The sequence below is a fragment of the Rhopilema esculentum genome, chromosome 19 (genome assembly GCF_057945365.1).
Source record: "Rhopilema esculentum isolate cy_ngs chromosome 19, ASM5794536v1, whole genome shotgun sequence".
Taxonomy (NCBI): domain Eukaryota; kingdom Metazoa; phylum Cnidaria; class Scyphozoa; order Rhizostomeae; family Rhizostomatidae; genus Rhopilema; species Rhopilema esculentum.
Genome location: NC_142833.1, coordinates 9,062,268 through 9,089,617, shown reverse-complemented (window position 1 = coordinate 9,089,617; position 27,350 = coordinate 9,062,268). Strand labels below are relative to the sequence as shown.

At 37.0% G+C, this 27,350-nt stretch overlaps 2 protein-coding genes across 3 annotated transcripts; both read left to right on the top strand.

The window, feature by feature from the left end:
- Positions 1 to 238: 238 nt before the first annotated feature.
- LOC148958016 (uncharacterized) lies at positions 239 to 7,972 on the top strand. Of its 2 annotated transcripts, none has more exons than XM_089114028.1 (2): positions 239 to 756; positions 7,215 to 7,972. In XM_089114028.1, exons 1-2 carry the CDS (start codon positions 475 to 477, stop codon positions 7,899 to 7,901), a joined length of 969 nt encoding a protein of 322 aa, XP_088970154.1. In that variant the 5' UTR covers positions 239 to 474; the 3' UTR covers positions 7,902 to 7,972. The 2 variants fall into 2 exon arrangements, with proteins under 2 accessions (XP_088970154.1, XP_088970153.1); XM_089114027.1 differs by having other exon boundaries at positions 242 to 756; positions 7,212 to 7,972.
- Positions 7,973 to 13,740: 5,768 nt separating this feature from the next.
- LOC135688014 (ATPase family AAA domain-containing protein 3-A) lies at positions 13,741 to 26,250 on the top strand. The gene is made up of 18 exons (XM_065204688.2): positions 13,741 to 14,127; positions 16,176 to 16,252; positions 16,593 to 16,694; positions 16,830 to 16,889; positions 17,174 to 17,243; positions 18,090 to 18,162; positions 18,540 to 18,632; positions 19,206 to 19,275; positions 20,531 to 20,598; positions 21,090 to 21,177; positions 21,583 to 21,639; positions 22,039 to 22,164; positions 22,536 to 22,660; positions 22,858 to 22,909; positions 23,620 to 23,690; positions 24,628 to 24,801; positions 25,341 to 25,449; positions 25,906 to 26,250. The coding sequence occupies exons 1-18, from the start codon at positions 13,923 to 13,925 to the stop codon at positions 26,062 to 26,064; spliced, it is 1,779 nt and encodes a 592-aa protein (XP_065060760.1). The 5' UTR covers positions 13,741 to 13,922; the 3' UTR covers positions 26,065 to 26,250.
- Positions 26,251 to 27,350: the final 1,100 nt, after the last annotated feature.

Here is a 27,350-nt window from a genome sequence, read left to right as displayed (position 1 = left end):
AGGCGGTTGCTTTTAATGTGAAAGAAGTTGCGAACTTATCCAAGGAACAATAGAAAGCCTTTCTTAGGAACAAAATTATCACAAAGAGTACAATATAAGCTAAAATAAAAGTATATGTTATGTTCTGACCAATACATCTCTGAATAAATCTCTGGATATTGTAAATTTTTAATCAAAATCATTGCTCAAAAGACGCTTGGACAGGTGCACATTGCGTTTTGATTTTATAGCAACATTGAATCAAATCCTTTCTGACATAGCTTCAAAATACAATTTGCGGTGTGGTTCGTCTTTAGATGTCATGAAAGTAATTCAAAACTGGTATGCTTCTAACAGCATTAATATTTATCAATCCTTCCTGAGATATTAGTCATTTTTGTGTCAAAGCAATACACACAGGAAATTGACAATTGGAATTAAATCTTCATCAATATAAAACTGTCGCATAATTTTCTTGCCAGTGTAAAAAACACGATGCGCACTTGCAAATTCCTATGCTTACTGCAGGCGTTGGCAAACTTCTGCCTTGCAATCGAAATGTTTGCATCAAGTTACACATTGATCATCGGAGAGGAAAGCGACATTCTTCTTGAGGCTGGATGTTCTACAATTTTCCATATATGCAGCATGGATGAAACTTGCACTCATGTGATAAGATACAGAACTACAAAGGAATATAAGATGGCAAAGGATAAAACGGAGATCGAAAACTTGAAAGAAGAAGCGGTGGTTTGGGAGAAGGTTGCAATTAAAAAAGTAAGTAAAATTCAGGGCCGCCAGACGCAGGTTTGAAGGAGGGGGAAGGGCAAAACGAACAAAAGGGGCACGAATATCTTTTTCCGAAACATTAGTAAGTGCAAAAAAAGTTACAGATTTAATGGTAATTTAGAAATTTATAAAAAATAATGACACACGCTGGACATAATGAGAACTATCTTCGCTGAAAGCAGACATGGCTATTTACTCCATTTAGGGACCACGCACTTTTGATCATAATTATTTGTATAGCTTCCCATCTCATGGCCTTCAAGTTTTTTTGAGATTGTAAATCTTACTTCTATCTATGATGATATACCTCTATTACAACACACTGTACTTATTTTTCTCATAATTTGCATATTGTAGGTGGATTTCGCCCAGGGTAAGAAGCAGGCACACATCGTGGCAGGCGCATTATACCAATAAATACCAACGAATCCAACCCAAAATATGAACTAAATGGAATTTTTGAATTCTTATTCATATATCAAAGTCAATTCCAGTCCCTCTTCCTTTCAATGCAAAGTTTCAGTCTCTATGATTATCAAAAGCCCTTTCCAATAATGATTTTAATCTTCTTACTTTTATATACAATTTAGTCCCCCTTGGTAGTCGCGCCTTCCCATTGCCACTTAAACACATAAATTTGTTCGCCTCCATGGAGTATTTTTTAAAAGCTACAAAATTTTGTGTTTAAGTCATCTTTACGCAATCGGCGGAAGGTGCTGACACATTTTTCACTGCCATAGAAAATTCATTTTGCGACATTGATTAGGTTTATCTCATCAGTCTTATGAATGAAACAAGTTTTTAACTCTCCTTTGATTTGATCCCGGCGGGCTCAGTCAGTTGGTCTACATGTGAGTTCCGAAAAACTCTGAGAAAGGGTGGTCTGTAAACTAGAACTCGGGGACATAGAATCTTGAAAATAGGATTGCTTTTTTAATCAGTCAGAGGAAACACAAAAGGGCAGGAATTATGTTAAAGTACAACAAATTTAGCATCTACTCTTCTATGTTGTTCTAATCCTAGATAAGAAATTAAGGTCTTTGTTTAAAGACCCTTTACTGCTAGCATGTACTCATTGCAGGGACACAACTTTTTTATGTCTTCATAAAACATCTAACACAATGTTCTGAAGTATTACATGTGAGTTCCGAAAAACTCGAAAAAGCTAGAATTCTAATCTAATCTTGAAAATTGGGTTGCATTCTTAATCAGTCAGAGGAAACACAAAAAGGGCAGGAATTTACTGATATGATGTTGCAGATAACTTTTTAGATAAATCAATGGCATATTGAAGTACAACAAATTTTGCAGTACGTCTAGTCTTGTATATTGTTCTAATCCTAGATAAGAAGTTTAAGTCTTTGTTAGCATGTACTCATTGCTTGGACACAACTTTTTCATTTCTGCATAAAAACATCTAACACAATGTTGTGAAGCAAGCAATATGTCGCAGCTATAGTTTTACAGACGTCTGATTTTGTTAATATACATTAAAAACCATAAGGGATTGTTGTTAAAATCAAATTTAGTTTTGTCAGGTCATCAATTATTGATGCCATGGTTACCATGTAAACCATGCTACCTGTATCATGGCCGGGTCGTCGCCGGGTTAAGCTGATGAGGAGGGGTTCCTGGATACCCAGCAGCAATAAAACAAGAGCTGTAAAAAAGTCATTTAGACTAATCCAGGGGTGAAGGTAACACTGAAAAATTACCAATCCAAAAGGTACATCCAACCAAGGAAAAGTCTTGAGTGGTAGAGAAGGCGGAAGATCTCTTACAGGACAACGACTTCAAAGGCATCCAAGCAACGTGTGTGGCGCGCGGAAGGGCACACCAGGATGCATCAAAAGGTGGTGATCAGCCAACTTGGAAAGGATTGGGGCCCTACCAAGAATTATCCCATAGTCAGATATAGTAGAATGTGTGAAAATAGAAGAGACAATGATATGAGCCACCCCATTGGCATCCCTGCGATGGGACGCTAAAACAATTACAGGGAAGGAACCCAAGAACCTGCAAATAGGAATACTCATTATGAAACTGCTGGCCAAAACCCACCTGGGAGGCCAGCAGCTGTTGCGAGTCACCTGAAAGCCAGGGGAATGGTGTTCAAATTTGCAACATGGAATGTGAGGATAATGTTTAAAGCAGGAAAGCTTGATAACATTAGTAAAGAAATGAAGAATATGAACCTTGATGTCCTTGGAATAAGCGAAACGAGATGGACAAGAAGTGGAAAGATAAAAGAAGGAGACTTCACTATTGTATATTGTGGAGGTAAAAAACATCAATATGGCGTCGGATGCTTCCTCTCGAAGAAAGAGGCAAACTCTATGATAGGCTTCTGGCAAATGTCAGAAAGAGTTTTGATGGTTAAAATACAAGCAAAACCCTTCGATATCCACTTGATTCAAGTCTATGCCCCAACGTCGGACCACAGTGACAATTAGATAGAAGCATTTTATGATGAAATTGAAGCCATTCTCAAATATACGAAGTCCAGTGAAATAACAATGTTGATGGGCGATTTCAATGCAAAGGTTGGAAATATGAAAGAATATCCCATAAATGGAAAATACGGCATTGGTGTTAGAAATGAAAGAGGGAATAGATTAGTGGAATTCTGTAAAGGCAAAGAACTTATCATAATGAACACCATGTACCAACATCCCGCAGAAACCTATACACATGGAAGAGCCCCGGGGACATAGTGCGCAACCAGAAAGATTACATCATGATTAACAACATGATTAAAAACTTTGTATTAAATGTTAAAACATATCCTGGAGCTGATGCTGGATCAGATCACAACCCAGTAGTGATGAAAATCAGAGTGAAACTCAAAAGTAAACCAAAATCCAAGTACAAAGAGCAATACGACTGGAACATGCTGGAAGACGCACAGATTAGAGAAAAATATAATATCGAAGTTAACAACAGATTTCAAAGTCTTAATGTGAAGAGCTACAAAACCTAGAGGAAGAATGGAAAGATGTGAAGACTGCTCTAACGCTCTAACTGAAGCTGGGAAGAATTTAGTGCCAGTTAAACAGAGAAAAGCATTACAAAGTTGGATGACGAACGAATTTCTAGACATGATGGATGAAAGAAAGCAGGCGAAGAATAATGATGTGCTTCATGCAGAAATTGATCGTGATATCTCTAAAAAATGCAAACTAAAGAGAAATAGTGGAACAATAAATGCGATGATATAGACTGGAAGCAATGAACAGACATCAAGAAATGCACGAGAAAATCAAAGAAATAAAGGGCACCAAAAAGAAATCTACAGGCAATGAATGCATTAAAGATAAAGAAGGAAACATGCTATTCAATGAAAACGACATCAAGAAAAGATGGCAGGAATATGTATCTGAATTATTTGACGATGACATAGACGATACCTATGTTATCATAACAAACGGAGGAGAAGAAGCTGACATGTTAGAGTCAGAAATAACAAGAGCCATACAATGCATGAAAACAAGCAAATCCCCTGGTGTGGAAAAAATCAACACAGAGATGCTCAAAGCCTTAGATGAAGCTAACACCAAATAGCTCGCCAAGTTCTGCAATCAAGTATATAAAGTTGCAAAAATACCTGGAGACATGAATGACTCCATATTTCTAAGAATTCCAAAAAAGTTAAGGGCCATCGCATGCAAAGAGTTTAGATTAATTAGCCTTATGAGCCACATTCTGAAGCTTATACTACGAGTTATACTGGGAAGAAATAAACACCGAATAGAAAAGGAAGATACGCAGAGGTTTTATGAAAGGAAAAGGAACTCGTGAAGGGATATTCAATATGAGAACTATATGTGAGAGATACCTGGCAATGAACAAAAATGTACATGCATGCTTCATAGACTACGAGAAAGCATTCGATAGAGTAAACCACCAGAGGATGATTGAAAACCTCATGAAAATTGCAATACCAGGAAGGGATATCAAATTCATAAGAAATCTGTACTGGACTCAAAAAGCCTTCGTGAGACTAGAAAATGGACTCTCTGATGAAGTGATGATAAAAACGAGGAGTAAGACAGGGATGTGTACTGTCCCCTGCTCTCTTCAACTTTTACACAGATATGATATTCAGAGCTATAGATGAAATGGATGATGTAAAGATAGGTGGACTTAACATCAACAACCTTAGATATGCTGATGATACGGTTCTTGACCTGAGCAATTGCAAGAAATAGTAAATAAACTTAATAAGGAAGAGAACATGTATGGAATGACGATAAATGCTGAAAAAACTAGAATTATGTTGGTAACAAAAGTAATGCCAAGCGCCAAATTTCATATCACTGTTGACAACGACATAATTAAAGAAGTAGATTCATTTGTATATTTAGGATAACTATTGACAGAGGATGCTAAGTGCGAAAAAAATCCTACGTCGTATATCTATAGCTCGAGAAACATTTAATAAAATGAAATCAACATTAACAAATAACCACATCAATCTTGAGACGAGAAAGAGAATTCTGAAATGCGGGTAAATAACATATACAGAACACTGTTAGAATGATATATAGATGGAAAGAGAGGCAGAGGTCGCCCAAGGATGAGTTGGTATGACAACATCGAGGAGTGAACTGGGATGCGGTATGAGAGGGCAACAAGAACTGCAATGGACCGAGACAAATGGAGAGCTACCGTGTCATCCAACGTCGAAAGATTTGGAGCACAAAGAAGAACACGACATAAGTTTAAGAAAAAGAATGGTTCTAACATGAATTGGTATAAAAATTCCTGCTTCAAGCTTGAATATTCTCAGTGAAAAGAGTTTCAAAATTTTGGCGATTTCGCAGAATAGGGTACATTTTACTTAACTCAGAATCAGAGATAGGGGTCTAGTTTCTACTTTCAAGAACACACACGATATACATTGCACCAACTGACTGTGCCCGCCTGGGACTTCATGTGGAACTTTCACTTATGCGTTTGTTGCTGAAGACATACTAAGGGAATTTTCTTGCGAAAATGGCAGTCTCCTTCTTGGTTTCTTAAGGCAGAATACCTGGTATTTGAAAAATGCACGCAATTTATTCATCGAAAAGGGGCACTTGTTTATACTTTTTGCAAACAAGGGGGCCTGTGCCCCCGTGCCCCCCTGGCTCCGGCGGCCCTGAAATTGTCGCTTGAAAGAATAGTAAATTCTTGTGAGATGAATTCATTGAAATGACAAATGTATTCACTTTTCTTGCAAGACCCTGCACGATAGAAGTTAATTTTAGAGTCAGTAAATAGCAGTAGATCTAAAACTTTCAAATATATTTGTTGACCGTTCCTTTGGCACTTATTTCTTTGTTAATCGCTTCGATTTACATCCTTTTTCATTTTCAGGTTGTGCTAGTTTGATTAATTAATAAAAGGTTTGCACCATTTTTTTAGAAGGTGCTACTATTTCTATTGTAGACATCCAATGATAAGTTATTGCTCTTTCAATTTATTAAGGAAGGCACATAAGCTACATTTAAGAACTAAAAAAACGATTCTTTCATCATTCATGTAAATTATTCGTTATAAAAGATCAAAGACATGGCAAATGACAAAAATAACGCTGCCGTAGTTGCGCGTTGACATTTGATTGACAGTCGTATGATTGACAGTCATTGACAGATGCATGACATTTGATTGACAGTCGTATGATTGACAGTCATCGACAGATGCGTGACATTTGATTGACAGTCGTATGATTGACAGTCATTGACAGATGTGCGACATTTGATTGACAGTCGTATGATTGACAGTCATTGACAGATGCGTGACATTTGATTGACAGTCGTTGACAGATGCATGACATTTGATTGACAGTCGTATGATGGACAGTCATTGACAGATGCGTGACATTTGATTGACAGTCGTATGGTTAGGAAGGAGAGTGATTTGAGTTCGAAGTTGTAAGAAGGACAGACGTTGATAGATAGGAAGAGAGTTGGAAGTTTAGTTAAAGTGTTTCGTGAAAGAACAGAAGTTTTGTTGAGGAAGTTTTGCGTAATACTTGAAACGACAGGGATTTTTTAAACCCCCTTTTGTATGCTAGAAAGGTCAAATGAAATTAAGAAATTGCAATTCCGCTTCAGATTTCGGAACAAGGACACTTACTGGTTGCAGTGAATCCCTGCAACAAAGAACGATGGAACTTAAGAACGTTTATTCTGTTTTTTCATTCACTAAGCACTTTCTGTTTAAAAATCATTACAGCCTGAGAAAGTATAAGGTTTAAGGTTTTGTTTCAAAGGCCATAGTCCCCTCAACCATTTTTTGAAAATACGACTTTTCCAGGAGAGTTTTTGACAACGTTCATCATTCAAGTATACATTGTATTGTAGGTTAGAGCCAGACAGTTAATATTATTTAATTTATGTTTAATATTTTCACGCAATTTTGCTTTATTATATCTGAGTACATTTTTTTTGCAAATCAAGCAGCCAATCAAAACTGAGATGTCATCCTGCAAAAAGCTGAAACAAAATGGCCGCACAAGTGGACTCTACGACATCCAGTTGCCAAGCGGAATCCACCAGGTGTACTGCGACATGGATACAAATGGTGGTGGATACACATTTCTTTCAAATGACAGTGTGTCAAGAATCAACCAATCAGATATCGACTTCCTACTGACTGACAACCAAGATGTTCTTCTGCGCATTTTGAAGTTGAATGGCTCACAACCTTATACAGTGATACAGCAATACAAAGATACAGGGGGACTCTCCGTCCAGTATAGCAATTCTGTTAACTACACCAAACCAAATAACGATGCAATGAGTGCCTACATTTTTGTTGGTACCTTACCAGCATCTTTTGCCACAAATAACGATAATCAAGGATTCATCTCTAATGGCATTCCGTTGTACTTTCAGAATTGTAACCAACATCCCAACAATTACTTTGCATTCTTTTCCAAACTCAAGCAATCATCACAGCTAATCAGGCGAGGAAATTTAGGTATCCGTTGGAGAGAGACAGCACTTCAAGATGCACAAGAAAACATGTCACCAGACTTTTTTCTGTTTACTGAAATACACTACGGAGGTTGTGGATTGTACAGTGAAAGTGTCATGTGGGCAGACACAAGCGCTCCTGCCATAGGTACTGCTCTAGGCATACGCTGATAAGAAGCAACGATATACCAAAAGGTAGAGCAAAATTTCAGATCAAAAAAAAGAGGCACCAACTGCATCTAGTTGAGCCCTGTTAGCCAAACCCTTTCATTTTTCATTTCATTTATTTTATATTTATAACCAGTCTGACATGTTAGGCTTTTAGCCGTAAACTGCAAGATTAAGAATAACAATACATAAAACAGTATAAAGGAAAATTTTTAAGAGCCAATTGATTGATACAAAGTATATTTCTTAAACATAATGTGACATTTCTAGCTACATCATATGGCTGTAAAGAAATTGTTGCACATTACAAATTTTACGATTTCATAACCTGTGAATGATATTGCTTCAACACAATTCTTTGATTTTACAAGTTGCCTCTTTAATGGAAATTTCTTGATTCAAAATACTTGATGTTGGGAACGTGCACTCAACAGTTACGTAATTGCTGCGTTTGTAAGTAAACTAATGACCTTCGTAATTAGTAGCTAGTGTAGGACACGTGTTAGAGTAGATTGCTTGCTGCTCTATTGTCAGCTAATTAGAAGCTTCTAGAAAGTTCTAATGATCGCTGAGGTAGAACTATTTAGCACGCGTCACGTAGAGTTAAGATAGTTGCATGTTTCGCAGTGAACAAGTCGATAGAATCTCAAAACAACAGGTTATGGGCCCAGAACCAAACCACTGCACATGGCTGGAATTGGAGATAAATTCGAAATCGAAAAATTAGATAGGTCGAACTGGCCTACATGGAAGTTTCAAATGAAACATTTGTTGATGGCGAAAGATGTCTGGGATCACGTAGATGGAACGATTTCGTTACCTGACGATAATACAGCATCTAGAGCTACATACGAAAAGGCCAAGCAAAAGGCAATGGCGACGTTGGTAATGGGAATTCAGTCGAATCTTATCTACTTGGTGACATCATGCGAAACACCGAAGGACCTGTGGGATACTCTCAAAGCCTATTTCGAGAGGGATACGATAGCCAACAAGCTGTTTCTCAAGAGACAATATTTTACTTCAAAAATGCTTGAAGGGCAATCGGTCCAAGATCATTTGAAACGTATGAAGGAAATTGCTGATAAACTCCATGCACTCGGGTCTACAGTAGCTGAAGAAGAGCAAGTCGTGGCATTGCTCATAAGCCTTCCACCAAGCTATACAACACTCGTTACAGCTCTGGAAGCTAAAGGAGATGAACTATCACTGGCCTTCGTCCAGCAAGCCCTTATCAATGAAGAGCAAAAAAAAACAGGCCTTCAAAGCAACCGCAACGACTAAAATAAATCGAGACTCAGCATTACATTTGGAAAAGGGCATCAGCAGGCCTTTCAAAGGCAAATGCTACAACTGTGGCAAGGAGGGTCATAAAAGCCTTGAATGTCACAAAAGGAAGCAAGTGAGGCCCAGCAATTCATTTAAAAATGAAACACATAATGCAAAGACTGCAGAAAAGGAGGAAGATGATGACTCAGACTCTCAACTCTTTCTAGCTGAAAATGAACAAACAGAAAACGAGACAAACAGACAATGGATTCTGGATTCGGGTGCCTCGCAGCATATGACCTCAAACAAACTGCTTTTGATTAACTACATAGAGTTCAACCAGCCTGAATTAGTCAAACTGGGTGACGGACATACAGTGGAAGCCCGTGGATCAGGACGAGCTCAAATAACCATGGAAACAAGCCACAACAAGCAGCTGACAATTGAAATGGATAATGTACTCTATGTTCCGAAACTAGCTTGCAACCTGTTCAGTGTGCGAGCTGTGACACAGAAGGGACTCATTGTTCAGTTTGGACATACTTGTTGCTGGATAAAGGACTCGGACGGTAAGGCTGTAGGCAAAGGAAGACTCGTTAAGCGAATGTACGTTCTGAGCTGCGAAACAGATATAACAGCAGTTTATCACCAATCTGAAAGGATGGAAAATAGCAACCCTAGCACGATGGATATTTGGCATCAACGGCTAGGACATATAAATAGAAAACAGCTATTGGAATCAGTCAAGAAGAAGCTCATCAAAGGAGTTGCCATCCAAGGAAATGACGAACTGAACTTTTGCACAGTGTGTGCGGAAAGTAAGATGAGCAGAAAACCCTTCAAGTCAACAGAGGGGATCAAGACTTCTAGAAAATTACAGATAGTTCACAGCGACGTATGTGGACCAATGTCAATACAGAGCTTTTCGGGAAAGCGTTATTTTGTCACATTCATTGATGACTACTCGAGATGTGTCAAAGTCTACTTCATTAGAAAGAAGTCTGAGGTACTAAAGAGGTTTAAAGAATTTGAAGCCTCTGCAACCAATGAAGCTGCATGTAAAATTGGAACCTTGCGTACAGATAATGGCGTAGAGTATGTATCAAATGAATTTGAAAATCTTCTGAAAAGGAAAGGTATCAAACACGAAACTTCTGTTCCTCACTCTCCACAACAGAATGGAGTGGCTGAGCGCATGAACCGGACTCTCGTTGAATCCGCAAAAGCGATGATGAACCATGCCGGACTCAGCAAGACCTTCTGGGCAGAAGCAGTCAACACTGCAGCCTACATAAGGAATCGTGTTATAACCAGCGCATCAGGTCAAACACCGTATGAAAAATGGTATGGAAAACCCCCTGATGTCTCCCACTTTCGTGTGTTCGGCTGCATAGCTTATGCTCATATTCCAGAGGCAGAGCGAAGAAAGTTGGACAAGAAAGCCAACAGACTTCGATTCTTGGGCTACAGTGCAAACCAGAAAGGATACCGACTCTTTGATATGCAGAGCAAGAGAATAGTGATCAGAAGAGACGTTAACTTCAATGAAAATGATTTTGGATCTCAAAAACAGTATTTGAAGATGGGTCCAGAACCAGCAAAGGAAGATAAACGACAAACAGAGCCTACGGAAGGGAACACGGATGCAGAAGAAAGCCATCCTCGACGATCTCAAAGATCCACAAAAGGGGTACCACCACCTCGATTTGGCTTGGATGAGTATGCTGACGTCACAGAAGCAAGACATGTTGTATTCTCAGCAATCATCGAAGAACCAGCTACCATCCAAGAAGCCTTCAATAGTGAATATTCCGCACAGTGGAAAGAAGCAACGGATTCAGAGTATCAGTCACTCATAGAGAACCAAACGTGGGAGTTAGTGAAGCCACCAAAAGACCGAAAGGCTATCGGGTGCAAGTGGGTCTTCAAAGTAAAGTATGACGAAAATGGACAAGTGGAACGTTTCAAAAGTCGTTTAGTAGCAAAAGGATATTCTCAGAAGTACGGCGTCGATTTTGCTGAAACTTTTTCTCCTGTCGTGCGGTTCAGTTCTATTCGAGCCTTACTGGCTTTTGCAGTTCAAAACCGAATGCTGATTCATCAAATGGATGTAACTACGGCATTTCTGAACGGAGATTTAACGGAAGAAATCTATATGGAGCAACCAGAGGGTTACGTGATACGTGGAAAAGAGAATCTGGTTTGCAGGCTCAAAAAATCCCTCTATGGACTCGAGCAATCACCACGTTGCTGGAATCGAAAATTTAGAAACGCGCTCGAATCACTAAATTTCAGACAAGGCCAAGCAGATCCGTGTATCTTCGTGAAAGGATCTCTTGAAAGAAACAATTTGACAATTATTGCTGTTTACGTAGATGATTTAATCATCATATCCACTACTCAAGATGAAATGAAACAAATGAAAGTAAACCTGAGAAAGAATTTCAAGATGAAAGATTTGGGCAGCCTTCATTTCTGCCTTGGAGTCAGCGTTGAGCAAAGCGAAGAAGGAGTCAGTCTATCACAGAAGCAGTACATTGAACAATTACTGAAGCGCTATGGACTTCAAGATGCTAATCCAGTGTGTACACCTCTTGATCCAAATGTCAAACTTGTAGCAGATGATGGAAACAGTAAACCTGTTGATAACGTTCAATATCAGTCTATGATAGGGAGTTTACTCTATGCTGCCATCGCAACAAGGCCTGATATCGCTCAAGCAGTGGGAGCTCTTTCTCAATTCAATTCAGCACCAACAGAAGCGCATCTTACTGCAGTAAAAAGGGTATTTCGTTATCTGAAAGGAACCATCAATCTTTCGCTGGTTTACAAGAAATCAGAAAGCAAAGAAGTTACGGGATTTAGTGATGCTAGTTGGGCTGACGATATGCAGAATCGCCACTCAACCACTGGAAATGTCTTCATGATGGCAGGAGGTGCGATTAGCTGGCTTAGTCAAAAACAATCAACAGTGGCTCTTTCAACCGCTGAGGCAGAGTACATTGCCTTGAGTAAAGCTGCCCAAGAGGTCGTATGGCTGAAGCAACTGTTTAGAGAAATAGGAGACAATGTGCAACCTATAACCATCATGGAAGACAACCAAGGAGCAATTTCGATGACAAAAAATCCAGTCGGACATAAACGGACGAAACACATCGACATAAGGTATCATTTTGTTCGAGAACAAGTAGAAAAAGGGACTCTGCTACTAAAATATTGCAACACGAAAGAAATGCGGGCTGACTTACTTACTAAATCACTGAACAGAGGTCAATTTGAGTACCTACGCTGCAAGCTCGGAATGCAATAAAACCTGAAAAGAAACTGTTGATTGAGTGGGAGTGTTGGGAACGTGCACTCAACAGTTACGTAATTGCTGCGTTTGTAAGTAAACTAATGACCTTCGTAATTAGTAGCTAGTGTAGGACACGTGTTAGAGTAGATTGCTTGCTGCTCTATTGTCAGCTAATTAGAAGCTTCTAGAAAGTTCTAATGATCGCTGAGGTAGAACTATTTAGCACGCGTCACGTAGAGTTAAGATAGTTGCATGTTTCGCAGTGAACAAGTCGATAGAATCTCAAAACAACACTTGAGCTCTTGATTGCTGGATCTGTGGTCGTAACACACCAGCCATCTGCCGGAGGACTGGTCTGGGCCTGACTGAGCCATTGAGAGGATCTTGGGACAGGGTGAGATGGAGGATGGATGTCCATAAGTGGGTGCCAACCACCTCTCCGGCTCTCCGGCATCCCTGTTATCACACAGGTTTGGGGACCCTTGAACTCGTTTATTACACCCAAAAAGGCCAGCTTCAAAGTTGAATAACAAAGACAATTTTTTTTCTTGAGGCCCATAAAATTTCGGAATAGTTTTTGAACTCAAGTTAACTTTAGTTCGTAACGCCACTGGTACTGACTTAGCACCCTTTCAATTCTCACTTCTAGGTCTAGACCATTACAATTACATTGCAATTAATGAAGGCACATTCATTTTTAGGGACATAAATTAAGTTTTAAAATGCATAGTCAAATTATAAAACACCTTACACGTTCTGAAGACACAAATCAACCTTAAAAAAAGTTACAGGTTCTGAAAAAACAAATCAAGGACTCAAAATAAATTGGAATTTCTGAAATCCAAATCAATGCCCGAAAATACAAATCAATTTTTTGAAACTACGTAAACCACATTAAAACTACGTTTCCATCGGGGAGGAGGTTAACCTTTGGTGCCAGTTACCCTATTCCGGATTGCTCTTTGAGTGGAGTGAGTGACCTTCATTTCTGATAGCGATTGAAGTTACACTACGCAGCACCAATCCAGTCCACAGGGCTCTGATTAGCCGAGTAAAAACTACTCAGGATAATGGCATAGATTTCGTTATGAAATATGAAATAATGTCAACCCCTCTTGTAGAGCCTCACAGAAACTAGCCTGCGTGAAGTTTCTGTACTCTGAAACTCTGAACTTTTCAATTTTGCCAAGAGAGTCTGCACGCAGGCTATCAGAAACGGGCAACCTCGTTTGAACATGGCTAATCCAACTCAATCCACGTGCGACCCTCCTTGCATCAGCAACCCTACTAGAACTCTTGGAACATGTGTTTCATGATATAAGAGCCGTTATAAAGTGTGTATGGATTCGTTTCATTACGTTTTGTAGTATTGGATTCACTTTGCGACTAGCTGGCTCGGTCTTAGAGATAATTTTTTAGCCTACTTTCCCGACTTCGGCAATTGGACTTGATCTTTGGGAATGTCCTGGTTATTTGGAGTTAACAAAGGAGGTTTGGATGCTCCAATCATCCCTCCATTTCCACCAACTGGCAGTGGAGGTGGCCAGGGTCCTGGTGACGATGGCTCTAAGGATGAATCCAAAGATCCCCCAAAAGCTTGGTCCAACTTTGACCCAACTGGCCTCGAGCGAGCTGCTAGAGCTGCAAGGGACCTTGACAAATCACGTAAGACATTCGAAGATACAAAAGTTTTTATTCTAATTTACATCCAGAAATTCAAAATATTGTGCTATTTCACTTCTATAATTTAATTTGTTTTTATGCAAAAATCTTACCTTGACTTAGTTATGGTCTCATCAAGTTCTTTGAACTCCCCCACTCAAATGCAAAGTAGATTAAACCGATATTTTTGCTGAAAATTCCAATCAGTTCGAGGATATTTTTTAATTTTAAATGTTTGCTTCTCTCTACATCAAGATAAGCTAGAGCAAGTTAAGCAATAAATGCAGATCTAAAGAGGCTTGGTATGATTAAAACTGTCTTCTGAATCCATCGTGAATATGGACAGTTGTATGAAATAATTGCACAAAAAATGTTGTTTGAGAAAAGGGGGTGGGGGGCAGAAAGAATCCTGACAGCAGTGGATCCAGGGAAATTTTTACTGACCACACCCTTGAGAATTTTGGAAAATGCCCCATTTTGTAAATGCCCTTGGAAAAACTATGGCTTTTTTACATGACAATGATTGGCTGATCAAACACAATAACCGTCATATGTAGCTTTTTGTGGCTGACCCCATTTTGCAACTGTCTATTTCCTTTGCAATTCCTATCAGGTTTGTTTTCTGAATTGTGTAAGGCAAGGAAGCTCTACATGTAAGCAAATATCTTAAAATAATAAAAGATATTGAAAGTTTCAAACTAAGTCCATTTTCCTAAGAGCAAAGTCCCCCACAAGCATCTCAGAATCCAGTTTTTCTAAGGATTGAAGCGCTATAGCATTTTAGCTTCTATTTTATTGGGAATGTCTAAAGAATATTTCTTACAGTCGCTTGGTTGCAGTCTTTTAAAGCCTCTTAATTTTGTCTGAAGTCCTTTGCCCCCTTACTATGTTAATGACTAAAAGCTTTTCTAAATTGTTTAAAGCTTTGTAACAACTGCCATAATTTCTCACATACTTTTTATAACACTGTGATACTTGGATTTTAATTTTTGGTAAGCAAAGATAATGAAAAATAATCATTGGTTCAGCATTTTTAATGTACCTTCAGTTCATTTCAGCACCTTATGGAAAAAGCTAACAGTGTCACCTGGCCAATGTTCAAGTCTTTAGGATTCAAAATTTTTAGTTGTTAAGGAAACACTGAATCTTGATTATTCGGTGATTAATGATAAATTCATTTTGCTTTTTGTATGCTCTGTTAATAATGTGAATGATGAACAAAGGAATTTGGATTATGAGTGCTATCTTTACATGATTTCTGTAGGCACCTGGTGCTTATTTTCCTGAACTGACCTGTGGGAGGTGCCCCCCCTAAGCCACCAGGGAAATTTTTTTTTATCAATCAAAACCTAAAGAGAAAAACAACCTACTTTATTTGCACTATGCAATGGGGAAGGACATATAGTCATCTAGTCCCGACTACAGATGGTGCTTACAATTCAACAGAATTATAATAGTCAATAATAAGTTTGTCTCACATTAGATGTCTGAAGAAATCGGTTATAAAGCTTAGTTCTGAACTGTCATTAGACAGTCCAGATAGCCCAAAAATGTTGGAGGAAAGTTCCAGGAATGTCTAACGTGTGACAAACTTACTCAAAGTTAATGATTAGATAAACAAAATACAGTAAATAAGACGGGTTAGGGCGCTGCTGGAAGTTTTATTCAGTTTTCTCTAGCCTTCCAGTTGACAAAATGAATGATATTGTTGCCTCCAAAATCAACTTTTTCGCAATATTGTTGGACCGTGGATTACCAAAAAGGAGTAGCTCACATAGGGCTTCAGAGTTAAAATTATCAAGCTCAAGACCTGGGATTTCTGAAAGCTGATCAAAGAGATCGTTACACATCTGGTCCTACATGGGGCAATACCAGGGAAATATACTGTATAGGACAACAGTATCATCATTAAATCACAGCTTGCTGCAATATCATTTCAAAGGTTTTGTTGCAGGACTATTTTTATCCTTGAATGTTAATAAGAAAGCTTAGAAACATTTTCAGGCTTGTAGTTTTTTATGAAATAAGCAAATCTGTTTTTTTCTATTTAGCAAATGCACACTCAGCTCTTGAGCTTTCAAAACTACAAGAGTTAAGCAAACAAGCAGAATTTCAAGCAAAGACAAAGGTTGGTTTCAAATATTAATTTTATTTAAATTTACATCTATAAATATATATAGATATAGAAAATTTGTCTTTTGATACTTCCGTAGCACAGTGCTAAATAGGTTAGCACATAGAGCGTGATGTATCATAGAGTTGAAGAAAGTAAGACTACATGGTTTATCTCTACAAGCCTGTTTCGTGAGTAACTCACTCTTCAGGAGATGTTGATATCAACATCTCCTGATATCAACAAATATATAGATATAAATATATATTTTGCAATCATTTCTTGAACATTGTTTTTTTAAAATAAAGTTTTGATGTAATAATCTGACTGCATTGACTGTTGGGTCTCACTGCAGGAAAATGAAGCTGCATTTGAGCAGATTAAAAGTGATCGAGTTAGAGTTGAGCAAGAAGAAAAGAGAAAGACTTTGCAGTCTGAAACCCAGCAACATAACCAGGTAAATGTCTATTTATTTGTTCCCTCAAAGGTCCAGATCTATATTTATTTTCCTTTTATGTTGGCAGAGTGAAAGTTTGCACATTTTGATTTGTTATATACTTTAAAATTATTAGTAAATTTTCTGTCTTTCAAGAGAGCACAATACCAAGATCAGTTGGCAAGGAAAAGGTATGAAGATCAACTTCAACAACAGGTGGGCCTTTAGTTCATCCATTCAATGTTCATTTCTGGTTGGACTATGTTAGAAATAGCAATTTGTCTAAATGGATGAATGGTGGAAGAAGTTGTTAAGTTTTAAGAACTGGAGAAAGTATGCAGTGTATTCAAGGTTTCAGACAATAGTCATTAAGTTTTTTAAAGTTCTGGACTTCATCATTTGTAATGTTTTGCTCATCATAAAGCGTTTGTTTATAAACAGCATTAGAAATCCCTAAAATTATCTCACTTGCTCATTTCTATTTTCCCCCTTATTAACAGAGAAGAGTAAATGAAGAGAATCTTGCAAAGCAAGAAGAATCTGTCAAGAAACAAGAAGCAATGAGACGATGTAAGTTAATCTGCAGAGTCTTCATGAAAGAGTTTTTATAGGCCTCTTAACCCACAGTCAAATGCATGAAATCTTTCACAGAACAATGCTCCACTTACAGGTTTTGTAGAAAGTTTAACTATTCAGCTACCTTGATTTACTCTTTAAAATGCATTGGATAATTTTCGATTTTTTTAAGTTGTTTGAATTACTTGAAAAAACAGAATTGATCTTTTCCATCATTCTCTAAGTTAGGTGAAATGTTTGATGCATTTGACCACCATACCAGACAATGACCTTGTTACTCTTGCCAATATATGTTTGTTTCTTATTGTGTTTACTATTAATTTTTTGTACCAGTGGTAAAGCAGAGTTAATTAATTTATTTTATACAGGCTGTTCTTGTGTAAGATTTTTAATGAAATGTTCAATGGGTTTGGCCACTCACTTTCAGGGCATTTGAAAATATGCTTATCTTTGATATTTCAGTAGTGAAATGTGTCTTGCTGTTTCACCTAAGGTTTATCTTTCTTTATGTTTATTTCTCTTTATTTTAATTCCAAATACCCAATTTATTTTCTCAAACTAATAATCAATCAAAATAAGACAACAAGCATCTTTGAGCATTGTGTTTTTTATTTTAAAATCTAGCAACATGATCAATTTGTTTTTCATTGTACGGAATAAGCCAGTTCTTGGCAAGTATATAGAGTAATTTGCTGTTGGCAATCATTTTAACAAATGAATGAAAAGATAATGCTGAAATTTTAGTCTTTTCGCATGTTTGCTTTTAAGACAATTGTGTTCTTAACTATGTTTGTACAATTTATTTATAAATTCACACATGATTTGTTATTTTTTATGCAGCTACCGTGGAATATGAAGCAGAGCTTCGCCACAAAAATGAAATGAAGAAATTAGAAGCTAAAATGCGGGCACAGTATGTAACTCATCAATTTTTTATGATTCAAAAAATTTAGTAAAAATTTTGTTATGCTTTTGAGTACACCACAGAAGACAAATAATCTGTCTTTTGAAGTCATATATCTTGGAAGTTAGGAGTGACCATTCTATGAAGTTTTCCATGAAATTTTGTGTTGAAGATTTTTATAGGGAACACTTTTGCCTATTGAAATTGCTTATAATTTTCATATAATTTATGGACATTAGAAATTTTAATAATAACGATTTTAAGCTTTTTACAAAACAGTAGATGTATGATATGAAGAGCTTTTTGAAGGTACATTTAAAAGCTGTGTTAGAACTGCATTTTCTTGTATGTTGGAGTTAAGTTGACTTTAAGTGTTTCCATTGCAGAGCTGCCATTGAACGTGAGAACAAAGATGTGCGATTGGAGCAGATTCGTTTGAAAGCCACAGAACAAAGAGAAACTGTTTTGCAATCAATCAAGTATGTAGCCTAAGCTTTAGTCATTTGGAAAAGAGAAGTGATTTTTGCAATAGATCTCATTATTTGCAACTGCCTATGTTTTAAGTTAAGATCTTGGAATGTGATTGTACTTTCAATTTTTTTATTTCTATTGCACAATAAAGATACCATCTTGGAATGGTATGTTAGTTTCTCATGTAAGCAATGTAGAACAGAAATAAAGACCAACTGATTCAGGCTGTCAATGTAGTATATTTTTCTATTTTAACAAGGAAATTATGATGGCTTTTCTCTGTTCAATGCATTGCTCAAAAACCAAATTATAAGCCTGTGTTTGGGTACTCATTAAAACAAGTTGAATACTGTATATAATTGATTTTTAACAACTAAATTTTATTATAAGCTTCACTGTTCAGGAATCGCTGTAAAATTTGAGCTGTTATCCTAATATGCTTTTAAACCAATATTTTACAACTTTTTTTGACATGTTATGAAAATAACTAGTAGCTTTTAAAAAGAGGCTGTTCCAAAAGGTCAACCAAAAACACATGAAAGTGTTGCAGCTAATCCTTTTTCTATCAATCCCATTTGCAGAACTGCTGGCAGTATATTGGGTGCAGGAGCATCAGCATTTCTCTCTGACTGGGACAAGATATCCACAACTGTATGAACTGCTTCTTTCTACACTTTGATAGCAAAAGTGTCACTCTTTCAAAGTGTTTTGCTTTTTATCAAATAATAAAATACCTACCACCATATATTGCTGTTGAGAATACAGCGAATCTCAGGCATTTTTAACAATAATCTCCCTCAAATTTGAATTATTCAATCGAAACATTCATTTTGATTTCATTTAATGTCTCTAAAAAGTTATTGTCAAGTGTTTCCAGCAAAATAGAAAAACAATGAGAAGCAGAGGATTCAAAAAACTTAAACATGTGGCAAATATCAAAGTTTTATTGTGACAAAAAAGAATTTATACCAGCATGCATTGTTGACAAAGGGCAGTCAGAATCCTTCACCATCGCTTTTTGTGACCGGTCATTAATTCTTGCAGTGGAAAAGGTGGAAGACATTTTCAACTGCATGATTAAATTTTGACCCCCTTCTTTGATCTGAATTTATTACTGTAATAACTACATGTTAACAAAGAGTTTTTCTGCTCCCTACCCTTTCAGTTACAATTTATCATGAGCAAGAAAGGTACAAACTGTCATTCTGAACTTTATGAAGATTTGAAGCGACATGTAGGATGTAAAATGAATAGCGTTGACCGTAGGATTAATTTGGAGACATTACATCATTTTTTTAAAAATGATGCAGGATAATAGAAAACCAGCCTATAGCCTTTTAAACATAACAAGTATAGAATGAGAGGACATAGAACGAGAGAAAGATAAGACAAGGAAAAGCAAGCAGCTGTACTTTCCAAGAGTATTTCCCCAACCTTACAGCTATTTTTATATTTTATACCTTTGATTTTTAAGGAACAGATTTGTTTAGGAAATGACAAGATGTCACTGAAAGAATTGTTTCATTTTCCTATCTCTGTGTTAGGAAATTTTTAACCTTCTTCCAGATTTCTTTTGCTCTTTTCCATACAAGAATTAATGACTGGCCCTCTATATAAAGTATATGTGCATCATTTTTATAAAACACTGGTAGAAAATGTAAATGGTACCAAAACAGTATAGTATGCACGGGCACACATGCAAAGCTGAGATGGAGGCATTTCCATTTTGTCCAAAGATAAACACCTTCTCTTAATGTATCATTTGCTAAAAATAGGTTGGTTCAAAGTATATTCATCACTTATAAAAGTTTGTCTCCCTTTATTTTAGTACAATCCAACTTGCAAATAAGGAATGATTCAATTATATATTTTGTAAAATATAAAAATTGGGAATGTATTTTTGCAGGTTGCTGGACTTACTCTTTTGGCCATTGGTGTTTACACGGCCAAAAGTGGAACTGGAGTGGCATCAAGGTGAAGTTTGTTTTAATAACTTTTTTTAAAGATCTAGAAATATGTCTTCCCTAGAAAAAGGAAAATCAGCGAGTAAATGAAATCATATCCACAAGTTACTTGTGACTTGCATTTATGCAAAGATGCTATCATTACTTTATGAGGTAGCTATTAGCCAGGAGCAAAGGAAAAACAACGACCAGAATCCAGTATTGTGTAACCGCATTTTAAAATAGATTAAACTTATTATATACGAATATTTAACCCCGGCACACAGGGCTTCATCAGAGTAAATGTAGCAAACGAATGATGGATTCGGCTATTTCATGAGCATATTTGAATTTTGAATTTAATTTAAAACTCTGTTACACAACTTTGGATTCTCATAATTGTTTTTCTTTGTTCCTGACTGTCTTCTTATTATTAGATTGCAAGATTCACTGAATCCGCCGAACAACCTAACCTGCATTTCTTCCTTCTTACATATATTACTTCATTTTAATTTTTTACAGATTTATCGAGGCACGTTTAGGAAAGCCGTCTTTGGTTAGAGATACTTCAAGAATGACTCTCTTTACGGCAATGCGTCATCCAGTCAAGGTATAGAAACATGATTAACCTTTTTCATTGTATTCTTGCTCCTAGGGGCACAGCAGCATAATGGGAGTTTGAACAGGCAGAGGGTTGGATGTTGCTACAATCTCAAACAATCTAAAGCTGCAGAGTTACCAATATTTTAAAATTTAGCCCCCTTGCTGCCAATCTTGTCCTTTTGCATCCAGCAGTTTATTACTAAAGTTTTTGTGGATATATTTGAATTTTTTGTAGTTTATTAAGAGAAACCGGAAAAAATGAAGAGCTAAGAAAACTTATTTAGCATTTAACTGGTTTTTTTGGCTTCAACAGTATTTAAATGGTTTTAGCAATTTTTGCATGACTTTTTAAGAATGATCTCTTGTCAGTTATTTGACTAAGGTTGATGTTTGATTACTGTGTTTATTTCAGGCAGTTAAGAAAATGTTTGTGAAACCAGAAGATGCTCTCAAGGGAATCATCCTCAAGGTTAGGCCAGAAAAAGACTCTTTGACCAAAAATTTTATGACTTAAATAACTTTTCCTTGGCTTGATTAGTAAAATCAGGAAGATGTTTCCTTAAACAAGAGAAGGTGATCAATTCACAATTATAAAAAATTTCAACAAGCAAGTGTGATTAATTTCTTTAATTTCAAGCTTGACCAGGCTTGAGGATGCCTGAGATAACAACATTTTTGCTCTATTTTGAGTTAAGGCCTTTGTCTACAGACTAAGCATTCAAGCCATAACTAAATCACAACTTTCACAAATTGTGCATATAATATATTCATGAAAGTAGCAGACATCGCTAAACTAGAAATTTTATGCAACGAGGTTAATTTTTTAGTTAGATACTGTTGAAATTTAACCAGACATTTTCTTCTCCAGCCCACCTTGGAAGAGCGGCTTCATGAAATTGCCCTGGCAACTGCCAACACTAGGACAAATAAAGGACATTATAGAAACCTATTGTTTTATGGGCCTCCTGGCACCGGAAAAACGATGTTCGCAAAGGTCAGTGTCGAAAACGAGCCTTAGATCCCTGTTACAATAATATCTATTTACATATACACACGGGCCTTCAGTTTCCTGCAAGAGCCATGTCAAAATTCTTTAACATGATAGATTTTCTTTTGTTTACTTGTGATGATCAAGGATAGAGCTTACCCTGCGAGCCATCTTGGTTCCCATTAGCAAAGATTTATTATTCCTTGAAAACAGCCTAGGAAGTCCTTATGTCATTTTAAGGCTGCATTGGTGCTTATGCGGTTGGTCTTCTTCCCCTATTTTGCCAGTATGTTTCCTTTTGTAAAGACCATTTTAGGCCTTAAAGGCTGAATGATATTCATATGTCAGCCCCTCTGTAGAGACTTTTTCCATTGTAGAGCCTGGCTTATCATTCTGGCTTAGATTATGCAATTATGACAGGCGGAGATGTTGCACCCATGGGACGTGATGGTGTCACTGCTATGCACAAGGTATTTGACTGGGCCTCCACGAGCAGAAAAGGGTAGGTCGCCTAAGATTTTATTTGGCAAGATACGTTTTTAGCTGTAGCTATAAATGATCCTGCTGTTGTGCGTTGCCTGAAAATACTTTTGAAATGCAAGCCACCTTGAGTTGAACAATGCCCCTGAAAATCTTCTTTTCAGAACTTCAAACATGAATTACGTCATCTTGAATTTTGATAATTCATTTGATTGACAGGCTGCTGTTGTTTGTTGATGAAGCGGATGCTTTTCTTCGAAGACGTAGCACGGTATGTTTTTCACATCACCTTGTATTATCCATAATGACATGATTCAATGACAGTCGTTTTAGTGGTTTTTTATAGTTACTTAAGCCACGATTCAATATGATTGCGATGGTTCACATCCTACAAGGTATATACTGTGTGACTACGGGACGTTTTTACACATTTGTACCAAGTGGAAGCCTTTTTGACTACCACATCAAGCTACAAAAACCCATTTTCATTACTGCTGGCATTTTCCCTGTATATATTCAATTAATGAGATTGTCTATTTCTGATTCTTACGTTATAGTGGAAGTTTAGAACATTAATGGAATTCAACATGCCTGAAAATAGTGTCAAAATAGTTATAGTTAAAAGGGTTTTTGTGTTAGAGTATTGCAAAAATATCGAGGGAATGCTTTATACGAACACAGCTTAATAGGAAGTCAGCATATCCAATGATGTCCCCATCTTGGAAAATTCTAAGCTTTTTATAGCATTCCGGAACAAAATTTGGAACACATTCTGGCTGTGAATAAACGATGGGTTTTTTTCATATGTTTGTATGTTAATATTACTCTCCCGAACTATTTCGAAAACAATAATATTATAGTGTCTTTCAATCCTCGTGTTATGGTACTAAATTGGTGTCATTTCCGGATCTGCATAGAAATACCCCCAGTAAGGGTCCAAACAATTTGCGTCGTAACTGAGATTCAACTTTTATTGTTTAGGAGCATATCAGTGAGGATCTAAGAAGCACTTTGAACGCATTTCTTTATAGAACAGGCGAAGCTTCTCGAAAGTAAGTCTTGCTCAGAATGAGGTTTTTAAGGGCTTTAGATATGTTGCTTTGATGTTGATTGGGTAAGGATGATAACGTAAATCTTGTTTTAGAGACCCTATTGGTTTTACAGTAAACAGAGCGTCGTGGCTGGCGGACGAGTCCCAATCTTTTGGCAAAATACCTTTTTTCTATAGGTTCCCTCTTAGAAAGTTAGGTTAAGTGTCTCTCCATCCCTTGCTTTTCAGTCTCACGCCTCATAGAAAAAATTGTCATGTGTACGGTTTATCATAGATTTCAGACTTTTATTAATCAATTTCATTATGCAAAAATTCAGAACTTAGTTTAATATCAGAAGAGTGTCCAATGTTATGTTAAAAGATAACTGTCCTTTGTTCCTTTTTTGTAACAGAAAAACTAATAAAGTTTGCTCTAGCGGATCTTAAACTGTTTTGTTTTGTTGAAGTAGTTTCCTTTAAGTTTGCCCATTGTGCTTATAATCTAATCTTTTCTTGGTATTAATCTAATCTTGTTATTTCTTGTTATTAATGTGATCTTCTTATTTCTTATCAACTGCAACTTTTATTCTGTTTATTCAAAAGGAATATTCTGTCATCTTAAAATAACAGCAAAGTAAACAAATTTAATTTAAGAAAGGTGAAAAGCTCTGGAAACAACTGTATAAACTGCGTTTGCTACAAGTCATGGTCAAATGTTTTATGTATGTATTTCCCTGGCTTGTAAAGCAAAGAATTTTATTTCACGTTTGTCAACGTCTCAAAGCCTTGTTAATCTTTATTTGCCTTTTTTTTACTGATGTGATTGTATATTGGTTGCTTTTAAAGTATAGCTACGGTTCTATTTAAGAAAAATGTTAAAACTTTCACTATAATGGGAGTGAGACTGCTTTTATTTGGTTAATTCTAATGCTATTTCTTTATGCTATTACTTCTGAAAGGTTTATGTTGGTGTTAGCAAGTAACCAGCCTGACCAGTTTGATTGGGCCATCAATGATCGCTTAGACGAGATGGTAGAGTTCAAACTGCCTGATGCAGAGGAAAGGGAGAGACTCGTTAGAAGATACTTCGAACAATATATTTTAAATGCTGCAACCAGAGGATGGCGATCTACGTAAGTAGCACACAACTGCACCTTCAGCTGCACCTTCAACTGCATATTCAACCGCAATTTGTGTAAGGACGGACTAAAGATCCAAGTGTCAGGAGTTTGAATGAGAAGACCTAACATTCACTGAGAGTCAGAGGAGTCGCAAGCTTTCTGTAATTCCAGGCATGGGAAGGGAGGCCTGAACACTGCTCGAGGGACACAGCTTAAAACTACCTACGAGGCTTGGAGGCAACAAATTCAAATCAAAAGCGCATTCCCTATTTTATTGTTTTAGTCAGATGAGCCATTTTCAGCACCTTTAAGCCCTTAATCAAATGGTTGATAGGAGAAGCTGTCTTATATCCCGTGTTTCCGCCAATTACTGTCATCAACCTGTGATATGTTTCTCTGTCACTATCCTCAACCCTTAATTAATATATTTTCATGCAAGATGGTGACTTAGTATTGAATATTAAACGTTGTTGTTGATTCATATATTTATATCGATAGTTATAATTTGATTTGATGCTGACATTTTAAAAGGAAAGTGCTTGATTTCCCAGGAGAATAAAAGTGGCAGATTTTGACTTCAATGAAAAGTGTAAAGAAATAGCCTTGGACACTGAAGGTCTTTCTGGCAGAGAAATTGCAAAATTAGGAATTGCGTGGCAGGTAATTGAACTGACAATGTTTTGCATTTGATTGAATTAATTTTTATGCATCAATGAACATGTATATCTCATCAACAATTGGATCATGCATCTGGTAATTGACAAATACCAAAGCTCCAAGTGCCAAAGTGCGTGACTACAGCGACGTCCCGAGAATTCAAAAAATTCCGTAATACTTTTGTGTAAGGCTAAGGCTTAACTCGTGTGAGGCTTCTAATTCATCATCTAAAACCTTGTTGTTTTTGAGTAGAGTCTTGAAAATTGAGGTTTTTAAAACTCAAAGTTGTTCACGTATCTAAATGTTGTTGTAAGGTCCCGGAGAATGGTGATGATCATGATCAAACCGCTGTCATTGCAGCTGTTATTGTTAAAACGTTTACTTCACGTCCTCTACTTGTAAAAATTGAAACCCCGTGACTATTGGTGACAACGTTTTGATACTGTATTCTGTTTTCAGGCCAGCACATACGCTGCTGCTGATGGCACTCTAACTGAAGAAATTTTAGACGCACGTGTTAAAGAAATGATTAGCCAGCACAAACAGAAGGTGGACTGGTTGAGGGATGACAGTCAATCGAACAAATCCTATATGAATCCAGATTTGCATCTTTCGTAGAACATATGAATGAAAATAGCCATATTTATGTTTTCAATCGTTAATGAAAGTGTGTCCGGATGTTGTTAAAAAGTTACTATTTTTGCGCGGCTACCAAATAATTTTATTTTTTTTAATCGCGGTTGCAGTTTCAATTATAAAGCTTCTTTTTGATTTAGAATCAAATGGTCTAGACGAATACATTAAGGATGTTTCTCTTTGTGAGTGTCAGCCTGATAACGCTAGTGTGACAAAACGCAAGAAGGAAATGATGCTTGGGGAATTGACAAATACTAAAGTGGCTTAAAACATCAGCCAATCAAAACTTGGCCAGTTAAAAAGCATGATAAAACTCACATAAAATATAAAATTTGTTAGATCTTCACACAGCACTTTGTAACTCCTTTGATGATATCAGTTGTTGTAATTAGAAGCTCAAAATGCTCATGTTTATATTTTTTTCCATTCAATTGGTCAACTAGAATTTTCCGCCATTTCCTTGCTCTTTGTCACGGCTCTTGCATTTTGAAATAAGCCCCTCCCCCCTCAAATAAGCCCCCTTCGAATAAGCTCCCACCCAAAAATTCATTTTTGCAAATATTTCCTCCGGGGGCTTATTCGAGAAATAATAACGGTATGCAGACAAAAAAGCATAGTGAACGACACCGCACTTGTTGATTTGTGGGGATATTTTAACATCTTCTCATCCACCTTTTTCTCGCTTTTCAAAGTCATATAAGTCTCGCTTTTCAATAAATATGGGCTCTGTACCTTTTGTTTCTTGTTTCGGTTCTTTAGCTTTTTCGTTAGGACCTTGCCGTTTGGATTTTTGACTCAGAACTATTGGCAATGGGTAAAGGTCTGGTTGAATTCTAGCCTGGGATTCAAGACAAAAAGCAACGCAAACTAAGAAAAACTTGGAATGTGTATATTATCCTTGATTTTTTTATTCTTGATGATGATAACATTTGCCCATGTGGCACTTTGCACGTCCTCTAACACCAAGAAAGTCGAGTGCCCCCTCCCCAGAGTAGAACCCAAAGTTAAATTACTACTAGGGGGCTAAAACGTACAACCAACAGTATGGGAGAGGGTTAGTAAAATGCGAATAAAGGGGAACAAGAGACAGGTCCAAAAATGATTATGCTCAAATGCTATGAGGTATAAATTATGTTGTTTCCCCAAGGTTTTGTCCGCTACAAAGCTTGAACATCTTCAGCGGCTTCAAGACATGGCTCAAAAATTAATTGAAAGTGCTGAATTTGAGGACGGGTGGATTTGTAAATGGCTTTCAGTTTCGAACCTAA

Excerpts from the sequence above, each read along its gene's own strand:
- LOC148958016 (XM_089114027.1), top strand. The coding sequence starts at position 475 with ATGCGCACTTGCAAATTCCTATGCTTACTGCAGGCGTTGGCAAACTTC. Across the intron at positions 757-7,211 it reads AGAAGGTTGCAATTAAAAAA|CAGCCAATCAAAACTGAGAT; the intron begins GTAAGTAAAATT and ends TTGCAAATCAAG.
- LOC135688014 (XM_065204688.2), top strand. The coding sequence starts at position 13,923 with ATGTCCTGGTTATTTGGAGTTAACAAAGGAGGTTTGGATGCTCCAATC. Across the intron at positions 17,244-18,089 it reads ACAAGAAGCAATGAGACGAT|CTACCGTGGAATATGAAGCA; the intron begins GTAAGTTAATCT and ends TTTTTTATGCAG. Across the intron at positions 22,165-22,535 it reads GAAAAACGATGTTCGCAAAG|AGCCTGGCTTATCATTCTGG; the intron begins GTCAGTGTCGAA and ends TTTCCATTGTAG.